The sequence below is a fragment of the Dermacentor variabilis genome, chromosome 3, assembly GCF_050947875.1.
Source record: "Dermacentor variabilis isolate Ectoservices chromosome 3, ASM5094787v1, whole genome shotgun sequence".
NCBI lineage: Eukaryota > Metazoa > Arthropoda > Arachnida > Ixodida > Ixodidae > Dermacentor > Dermacentor variabilis.
Genome location: NC_134570.1, coordinates 39,478,129 through 39,488,751, shown reverse-complemented (window position 1 = coordinate 39,488,751; position 10,623 = coordinate 39,478,129). Strand labels below are relative to the sequence as shown.

The window sequence follows — 10,623 nt, the reverse complement described above, 5'->3', positions numbered from 1 at the left end:
CACGATTATACACAGAAATACACCTATGGGTACTTAACGGGCAAACTTCATGGCTGGGAAAAAAAGCTGCTTTACTGTGGAAACCACTTTCGCTCTTCTTGTAGCACTCTGCTGCTCTGATGTGAATGCCAAATTTTCAATTCATCAATACCCTCCACTTCATGCATTGACTCATTCCTCCACTTATTGCTGCATTTCCTACGGCTCCTATAAGCCTGTAATATGTATGTCTATAATTCTGAATCTGAGTGTGTGCCCCAGTTCGTTTAAATTGATGACTCAAGCTTAAAGTTACTTTCACTTGCCTGCATATGCTTTGTGACTTGCACCAGTGCACTTTTGACTTGCTGCTCGCAAAATGTCAAAATGTCTGCTATGGTAGGACATTTTTTGTAAGAAATCCTGTGGAAGCTGGCGCATGGAATTTACATAATAAGGTACTTTGACTTTACGCTTTCTGAATAGGAAAGGAAGCACACACAATGATATCCATACAGAGCCTTGCAATGTTTTTGTTAGGGTTTATTAGAACACTGAACAGTACTGCACACTTCACACCTACCTCAAAGCTGACGTATCAGCTACCACAAAATGGCTACAAAGCCCTGCATTACAAAGGCTTCATTTCTACCCATGCCGCGAGGCTTCAGCAAAAAGTTGTAGACACATATTCAAACAATGGTGACAGGTTTTGGTTGCTGGCCAAATGTCGAAGATCTGTTAGGCAACATTTGCCATCTGCATCAGGGCACTTGCTGGAGGTGCACTGTTGATGCCACCATGGCCCACTTATGGAGCTGTCCAGGGTCATGCAGAGGTACCCATGCCAAGGTTTTGTGCCAACCAAAAAAGACTAGAAGGAGCAGGTAAAACTGAGAAATTGTTGTGCCAAAAACTAAATTTTATATAAATGAACTTTAGGAACTTCAGCTCAGGTGCCTATGAAGACGCGGGCCAGATTCGAACGTCGTACATTCAGGCCTCTTGGTCAAAGTGGCGTGTCGACGGCAGTCATTCGTCTGTGCCTTCCCGGTGCTCTCTGACCTGAACTGCAGGCCGCCTCTTGGTGACTGTGCCGGATACTGGATGATGTGGGAGTTCGAACGATGGTAGGCGTATCTGAAAGCGATGAGAGTGTTAGGGCATAGCATAGATGAGAGGGTACCGTTTCACATATCGCAGTAATTCATTTCTGTGAAAATTTGCAAGGTGGAAGAAGTTTAGTTAAAGTGCAATCCCCGCTACATACTTAATGCAACGATCATATTTGTAGCATTGCGGTACTATTTTTCCATTTCGCCCCACACTACAGTAGACAGACTTGCGAACAAATTAACCTTGAAAATGTGATATGTTATAGCACCTGGGCTTTATACGGAACATCAGGTTGATGCTGATGACTGCGATGACAACGCAAATTCGCCTGGAGTGCCCATATAATTGCTATCGCAATAGAACGACTTAGGAGGGAACTTCACGGGGCAATCTTGGAGCCTATTGATAAAAAGAAATTGATTATTGTCAGTGTAAGCGAATAACCCGAGCGAGCGAACGAATGTTTTCCTTGCCGAGCACATCACAAAGCTACGCGTAACGGTCCCCCTCTTTGCAACTGCTTTGTGTGAGCACAAGCTCTTTCCCTTAGTGCCTCTGCACTCTAAGAACAGTTTACACCCTTTGGAGTGCCCCTTCTGCCACACAACGATAATCCTCATTTGCCTTGATGCGTTTCCTTTCTTTAATGCTGCGAGCCCGGTACTTTCCAGTAACGAACGCCACGCGCGTTATCAGCATGATAGCATTGCCGACAGTAAATGCTTTCATGCTGATAACGCGCTTGGCGTTCGTTACTGGAAAGTACCGGGCTCGCAGCGTTAAAGAGAGGGAACGCATCAAGGCAGATGACGATTGTTGTTGTGTGGCGGAAGGGGCACTCCAAAGGGTGTAAACTGTTCTTAGAGTGTGCATCGCGAGTACGATCACCGACGATCAACTGTCGCCAACCACGGTGGGCGAAAGAGGCTAAGGATGCTTTTCACTTTGAGATATGTAAGTTATAAAAAGGAAATGCTCATAGGAGATGAGCCGGCCCTCGCCACGTGACAGGCAACCGGTAATACACGCGGAGAGTATGACAGAGTAAAGTGGGTGGTGATGACTCAGTGTGACGAGGGCCTCACTATACAACTTGAAAAAACAGGAGTTGGCAACCAAGGCACACGGACCGTGCGGGGTTGTTACTCCGCCAGCCAATCACAGAAGCAAACAAAATCGTCGTCATGCGACCATTTCAAAATGGTGTCACAATTGGTACCTCCGGAGCGTCTGCTATGCTTCAAGAGTCTTTTCATCGGCGGAAGCGGCGAGGTGTGCAACAGACATTGACAAAGTGTATGAAGTCTGAGCATTTCACCCTTCAAAAGTCCGCAGTACAATTTATTTCACTGCTTACCCCATTTTACTCGTGAAACTTCACTGCCAACTGAAGTGAAACGTGACAATAGTTGCAGTGAAGCAAGCGTTTTATTTCACTCAATAAAGAATTAAGCTTTCACTGTTCCACTATAATAGACGAGTGAGAACGTACAATATTATGCGCTTATAATTTTATTTTTGTGGTCACCGCCTTATTGAGGTAACAGGGAAAGTTTGAAGTACGAACCATTTGCAGCCTCGCGGAGGAACAGTGATTGGCGGTTCGTGGGCGGGGCTTCACTGCAGAGTTGAGTTGTATCCGACTTATACAACGAACCAAATATTGTCTTGACAGGTCCGACAACTATGGAGGGGACTACTTCCCTAAGGGCAACGCGCCGATAGACCCCATAGAGAAAGAGGGATGGCGTCAGAGGAGGTTGGCTTGCAGATGCTAGTTGTCCGATTGCTTGCTGTTGATCATTTCTGCATTCCGCCATATTGTCAAATTTAGATTTCACCATCTTGCCAGCTCTGGTTGGCCGACGGAGCGATTACCTACCTCCTGATTGGCCCGAAAAAGCAAAGACGGCAAAATTCTTCAGTACTCAAAATGGCGTTTCATGGCGGAAAGTTATGGTGACCGGGCGATGGGCGCCTCGATCGCTGCAGGATGAAGCTTACCCGTATTAGGGACTGACCTAGTTAAGGTCTGCCGCACGCCATTTAATCGCGCTGCCGCAGAATTAATCATCATCAGCAGCAGCCTGGCTACGCCCACTGCAGGGCAAAGACCTCTCTCATACTTCTCCAACTACCCCGGTCATGGGCTAATTGTAGCCGTATTGTCCCTGCAAACTTCTTATCTCATCCGTCTGCCTAACTTGTTGCCGCCCCCTGCTACGCCTCCCTTCTCTTGGAATCCAGTCCGTAACCATTAATGACCATCGGTTATCTTCCCTTCTCATTACATGCCCTGCCTATGCGCATTTCTTTTTCTTTATTTCAACTAAGATGTCATTAACTCGCGTTTGTTCCTTCACCCAACCTGCTCTTTTCTTCTCCCTTAACGTTGCACCCATTATTCTTTCTTCCATAGCTCGTTGCGTCGTGCTCAATTTAGGCAGAACCCTTTTCGTAAGCCTCCAGGTTTCTGCCCCGTACGTGAGTACTGGTAAGACACAGCTGTTATAAACTTTTCTCTTGAGGAATAATGGAAACCTGCTGTTCATGATCTGAGAATGCCTGCCAAACGCACCCCAGTGCCATTCTTATTCTTCTGATTATTTCCGTCTCATGATCCGGATCCGCAGTCACTATCTGCCCTAAGTAGATGTATTCCCTTACTACTTATAGTGCCTCGTTACCTATCGTAAACTGCTGTTTTCTTCAGAGACTGTTAAACATTACTTTAGTTTTCTGCAGATTAATTTTTAGGCCCACCCTTCTGCTTTGCCTCTCCAGGTCAGTGAGCATGCATTGCAATTGGTCCCCTGAGTTACTAAGCAAGGCAATATCATCAGCAAATCGCAAGTTACTAAGGTATTCTCCACTAACTCTTATCCCCAATTCCTGAACCACTCATCCCGATCCACGCAGGCCCTCGGCGTGGCGCATAGGCGTTACTGAAATAATTACATTTCTGAAAGTAAAATACGTCAGAAAACTTGTAAAGTACGGCTTGCAGTGTACAACCAAAAAACATGATAGCGCCGGATTGTAATTTGAATATACGAGAAAGCAATTCTGTTAAGCGGAAGCTCAAGCACAAACCCCATTTTCCAGCTGTCGTTTGAGGTCTGTGCTAGGAATGGTGCGTCCCACTCGGTTCCTTGCAACACCATCCAGATGGCGCTCGCTTCTGCGCATCCGCGGTAACGGCGGCGCCCGCCGTGGGAGGCAAACAAATAAAATAATCAGAAAGCTCGCCTTCGTGCTTCGCCGTCAGAGTTTCGAAGAAAATATTACGGTTACATAAGCTGTAGATGCCGGGAAGCGTGAGAAGCAATGAGGGACCTTTTTAATGCGATTGCGTTCCACTATTAAAGGCGAAGCTTAAGCGCCCTCCAATGTTTTGACCACACAACAAAAACCGCAAGAATATGACAGCTGGCTCAAGTGCGTCGTATTGATCGGTGCACCTGCAGGACTAAACACGGTCCAAATTGGTTTAAATCGCTCGCTATAAGTTATCAGTTTCAGTAGCTTCCACAGGCTGTTCGTTTTTTATTGTGGCGTTTTTTTTTTCTACCGACCGCTGCCGTTGAATCCTGTCGCGTAAAAGGGGTCAAGTCACGCAGAAAAATGCCCCCGCATAGCCTACTTGCTGTGCGTCCAGTGGCAGCTCCCGTTCGAACGCGTCGCCCAGCAGCGGCGGGCGGTCCAGCGTGGCTACCGGTCGGCGGTGCAGTCTGGTGCGCACCGACTCGCTGATCCAGGACAGGCAGTTGGAGGCGCCACACGAGGTGGTCGTGGCCGGCCTGAGCTGAACCCAGCGGTAGTACGTGCTGCGCATGGACGTCGAACAGCGAGTGTGGCTTGCGACTCGATCAATTAATTGTCGCTACGATTTCAACGTTATGTTTATTTTTTGCCACATAAGTTTCACATTTTCCTCGAGGCATCCCGCAGCCTTCCGTCTCACGGACGCTAGGTCATCGTCTGACAGGGCTCAACACAAGACAGCGCCCGTATAAGAGAGCGGCTTATTCACTTGCGCTGGTCACCGGCCCCGTTATGTACGGAATTACAGAGAAAAAAAACGAAACAAAAAACGTCACCTAAATATCCTTAGTGAAACAAAAATATGCCGTCAAGCGCATCATTACTTTTATAAGCCGAATTACTCGACTCTTTCTCCCATGTTACAGTGAAAAGTTCGCTTTGGCTCTTTAGCCTGTTTTCGGACTCGCACTTTCTCCACTGTGAGGATTTGCTCTCGCTCGATCGAGTTGCGGCGTGCGTTCGTCGCCGTACGTCTGTCGTAGCTCTTTGAGATGCGCGTGCTTTCGTGCCAGAGCTGTGTGGCGTTTGAAAGCTTTAGATGCCGTGGCAGCGTTGTGTCGCCCATCTCCACCGCGCATGGGCTTGCGGTACGGGCCAGGCCGCGCCTGTCTCCGAAGTCCGCGGCGCGTCTCTTTTCGAGGTGAGCCGAAGTGTATACCCTTCTTACATGGGCACGTTTCAGTGTCACACACTTGCGAACCTGTTTGCGACTACTTCCGTTGTTCGTGTGGCACTCAGCGGCCACAGCTGCTACAGCAACCTACGCCGTTATCTCGGACGTCGTCAAAATCCTCCATTTTGTCAAATTCTGTAATGGGGGCACTTTGAGCTGATCGGAGGTCTGATATTGGAACGGAACTCTGATGAACCAATCTAGGGGTATTGCTGTGGACATTTCTCAGTTCTGCCATATTGTCGAATTCGCCATCTCGTCAACTCTGATTGGCCCACGCTGTGGACATTTCTCAGTTCTGCCATATTGTCGAATTCGCCATCTCGTCAACTCTGATTGGCCCCGTGGGCCAATCAGAGTTGACGAGATGGCGAATTCGACAATATGGCAGAACTGAGAAATGTCCACAGCAATACCCCTAGATTGGTTCAAAAATTAAGTTTTTTTCCCCGTCTTCCGACAATACCGGATGTAGCATCGCTGCCAACCTAAAATTTCCGTTTGTCTGAGTGGATTGTCCACCAGCGACTAGGACGGCTCAACTTTTTGGCAAATGGGCAAGATTTTGCGGGACATTGTGCATAGTGCGAAGAGCCGCGAAGATAACGGTTGAGGAACGGCGGAATAAACGACTGCGATGGTTGGCGTAACGTCTTGAGAGGCATGGCGAGATGCGAAGTGAATAATTGCTGGTGTTTAAGTTTGTAAAACTACACTTTGGATCGTGAGTAAAGTCCGTTTAAGGTGGGCCTTAGATAGTAATTGTCCCATTTAGCGAAAAACTAAATCGACAGTGTGTAAACAGACGTATGTGCTTACAAACAAAACCTTCATAAGGGATAAAAACTATTCCGGAATCCTTCAGTTATCTCATGGGCCGCACAGCTTTATATATATATATATATATATATATATATATATATATATATATATAGCTATGTGAAGGCAGCAAAAAAAGGAATGCGAATTTACAATGTATCTGCAAGGCGATCAAGCGCCGAACCATATGGTGAGAGCGCGCCAGATCAAAAGGGTCTTCTTCATCGACGCTCCTTTAGAGGAATAGGACAGTTACAATATACATGTATATGAAAGGCAACGCCTGTGGAGTTTCCGGCGAGGCGCGTAGTTACGTGAATTGTATCGCTCCTTAAAAGGTAGGGCTGTGAGCTGTCGTACATGGCTTTCCTTTGACACGTGACTGGTTATAGCCCATACAAGTGCCACGCTTGGGATTACTTAAAGCGCACCTGAATGAAAGTATGCTAGCGTTTTTACGTTTTTGCATCGAAATGCGGATGCCAAGGCCATCACTAGGTCCCCAGACTTTGCATAATATCTCCAGACCTCAGTCAGCGTGGCAGCTGGTGTGGTAAGCAAGAAGTGCTCCAGGCTTAACCATAGCGTGGTGTGCCAAGACAGAATGTGTCGAAAGGTAATAGTAATTAATCTTCTTGCTATTCTTCTCACTCGTTATTGTGCAGATGCTGATAGCTGCACGAGTAAGGCTATAGTTAAATTCTAAAACCTTTATTGGCGGCTTGCGATAAGCCGCATACTAACACGAGTATGCCGATGTGGTAGGCGATGCCAACGAGATCGACCAATATGGAGTTTGAGTTGCAGACCGCGCTCCCTCTCGTGCCATCCGTCTCGAGGCCGAGCGCCACAGGTGGACTATGCAGCAGGGAGATCACGAGCGTGGCTTCTGCGGTGAAACTTCCCACGTGGAACAGCATGTCCAGCAGGTAGACGAGCTTCGCGGGCAGCATGCTGGAGTGCTGGCTGCGTCTGCATCGAATAATGCAAAGAAAAAAAAAAAAGCACGTGTCCCGACATACGATTGTGCTATATCTGCCTCACAAATTCCCTTGACGTCAGGGCTCGTGCCATCAAATCAATGAAGAGGGCTAGTTGCGTGTTCTAGAAAAAGGATTAGGACTCGCCCATTGTGTGCTCACTAATCCTTCCTTGATGTTTCCATTCATTCGGCGTTGCGCGAAGGGACAACGGAAGATCCACACATCTGTTTCTCTTTTCCGTTTGTCTAAGACGATGTATAGCTCTCGGTGCTATGCAAGAAGCTGGTGAGGCGAGCATAGTGTCAGAAACCATTTCCGGAAAGTTTCCAACATATTCCAAGAAGTTACGAGAGGCTGAGTTTCATACAAGAGGCTTCCTATTGGTCATATGTCGGATTGAATTGTCTTCACGGGGCACTGGATCTGGCATCGCAAGCGTTGGAACGCTAGCGCGACAGTGAAAAGACAAGGACTACAGCCATGCTTTCTAAGTGTAGGAACGTTATGCGCGACTGCGATAAGGCAGGTGTCAACGCGTTGTAAATGACATAATAGTGTTATTAAGCGACTGTCTTCACTCACTTATTAAAGAAAACGTGGGTTCCTCTCGGCTATTGCATTTACAACACGTTCGCTCTCAAAAGCGATAGGTCTGGCTGCTTTTGTCACACTTCTACGTAACGAATTACATGTAATTAATGACTTGAAATCAACTACGTTTTACAGTAATTTTGTAATTTCACGATTGCTTTGTTTACTCGGAAACGCTCACTTTCATTCAATCACTTTATTTCAGTAACCAAAAACGTCATCATTATCATTAGCCTATTTTTATGTCTACTGCACTATGAAGGCATCTCGAAGGCATCCCAGCGACCTCGAATTACCCCTGTCCTGGCTAGCCGATTCCAACTTGCGCCTGCAAACTTCCTAATTTCATCACCCCACCTAATTTACTGCCGTCCTCGACTGCGCTTCCCTTCCCTTGGCACTCATCCTGTAACAATAATGGTCCACCGGTTATCTGGCCTACGCCTACGTTACATGGCCTGCCCAGGTCCATTATTTTTTCTCTTAATGCCGACGAGAATATAGGCTATTCCTGTTTTCTCGGTGATCTAGACCGCTGTCTTCCTGTCCCTTAACGTTGCGCTTAGCACTTTTCGTTCCATTGCTCTTCTTGCGGTCTGTAACTTGCTCTCGAGCTTCTTTGTTATCCTATAACTTGCTATCCCATATGTTAGCGCCGGTAGAATGCAATCATTATACACTTTTCTTTCCATCGACACTAGTAATCTCCCAGGCAGGATTTTGAAATGCCTGCCTCCAATGCACTCCAACTCATTTTCATTTTTTTTGTATTTTTCCTTCTGAAAATCAGGGTCCCCTGTGAGCGATTGGCCGAGATAAACGAACTCCTGGACAAACTCTAGAGACTGACTGGCGATCATGAATTCTTGCTCCCTTGCCAGGCTACTGAACATTACCCATGTCTTCTGCATATCATTCTTCAACCTTACTCTCACACTTTCTCGGTTAAAGTCCCCATTCATTAGTGGCTATTCAGCCCCAGTGTTGTTGAACAGGAAAATGTCATCTGCAAACCGAACGCTGTTTAGATATTAGGCGTTGATCCTCACTCCTAGGCCTTCCCAGTATAATAGCTTGAATACTTGAAGGCATGCAGTGACTAGCATTATAAATGTTGTGTATCCTTGCCTTAATTACTCCTTTCTTGAGAGGTAACTTTCTGCTTTCCTTGTGTCGAAGTAAGGTAGCTATGGAATCGTGGATAGAACTGTTCTCAATGTGAGACAAGAAAGCTTTCCGTAGAAGACAATACGACTTACCCCAGGAACACCGAGTGAAAGATGAAGAGCGCCATGGAGAGCGTGACGCTGCTGATTTCGCGTTTCGGCTTGACGCCATAGTAGGTGTCCAACACCAGTTCGTAGGCGCACAACGCCGTCATCGCGAAGTGGTAGACCTCCTCAGCCATCACGGCCGCTGTGTCCCATAGCCGAGAATGGGACGTGCTCTGCGAAACAAGTCGACTGTTAGTTAATACACTCTTAAAAATAAAGTTAGTAAATAGCTAGTAAATGCACGAGTTTACTAGGTTGTTATGTGTTTTATTACCTTCTCACCAGTTCTGTACTAGCCAGTGGCTAGTAAAGCTAGTAAGTGCTGCCTTTACTAGCCAGAAAGGCTACTCAGTAATTTTTACTAACTACTAAGCGACTACTACCCTGTCTGACCATGGCCTACTATGCCGTGATTGTGACAGTCTTATGCACAACTGAGATAAACTGTAGTGTTCATTATATTGGACTAAAAGTTATGTGCGACGACGTCGAACACATATATGAAGACGGTAGGCTTTAAAAATTTGTTCACAAAGCTTTGATTATTTAATCAAATACATAGGTGCTCACCGGTGCAACATGTGCTCCCTAAAATTAGGCCTATACATACTCTTGAAGTAGTTCTCCGAGTAGGTGCCGCTTAGCACATTTGCCGTTCTGTATGTGTGTTCATGCGTATCGTTATTTCTTGGAGATATGGAGTACCTTAACGTCTGCAAAAGGACGCAGTTCTCTCTTTTTCATATAAATTTATTATTTTACTTTCTTATGCGTTTGCAATACCATCGACTTCGTATGCCAATGGAAGCGGCACTTCTAAATCGAACAGGCCACATTGTATTGTCGGTAATTATATTTCAGTTGCGTTAGTAACTGCACTACCGAGGTAGTACTTGGGTAGTATTAAGTTTGTGCTTTATGCTAGCTTCAGCAGGTAGTAAAAGTAGTAGCCATCATTTTACTACTTGCGCTTACTAAGAAGGTAGTGCTTTTTGGGAAAAGTAACGTGTCAGTAATTAGTGAAAATGACGACCTTTTTTTTAAGAGTGTACGATATTTATGACTGCGCCAACAAGACTTCCATTCCTGCAAGTTCCTGAAGCAACCTATCAAGATCCACTTGGCGTAAGCCCAGGTTCCCCTTGAAATATTGTTCCCTTTGGATTTTTGTGCTTCGTGTAACTCTCCTGCACACGTGCAATATACGCGGGAAAAGAAAAACGACTTTTGAGTTTTGGTCGTTGTACTTACGGAAATGTGCGCGTTACTCGGGATATGCTCTGATGCTGTAGTGGTTATATCCGACTATAAGAAAACTTTGTATACAAAGGGAAATAGGATGTTTCAGCTGAACGTTTCTACA

General features: G+C 46.1%; 1 protein-coding gene across 1 annotated transcript in view; it reads right to left on the bottom strand.

Moving 5' to 3' along the window:
* Window positions 1-171: 171 nt before the first annotated feature.
* Window positions 172-10,623, bottom strand: part of LOC142575443 (uncharacterized) — a 28,395-nt gene continuing 17,943 nt past the window's right edge. The window contains exons 3-6 of the mRNA XM_075684820.1: window positions 9,246-9,433; window positions 7,157-7,384; window positions 4,739-4,922; window positions 172-1,119 (exon numbers count right to left, since the gene is read on the bottom strand). Coding sequence (XP_075540935.1) covers window positions 1,012-1,119; window positions 4,739-4,922; window positions 7,157-7,384; window positions 9,246-9,433 — 708 coding nt within the window. The 3' untranslated portion in view covers window positions 172-1,011. The remainder of the gene's footprint in view (window positions 1,120-4,738; window positions 4,923-7,156; window positions 7,385-9,245; window positions 9,434-10,623) is intronic.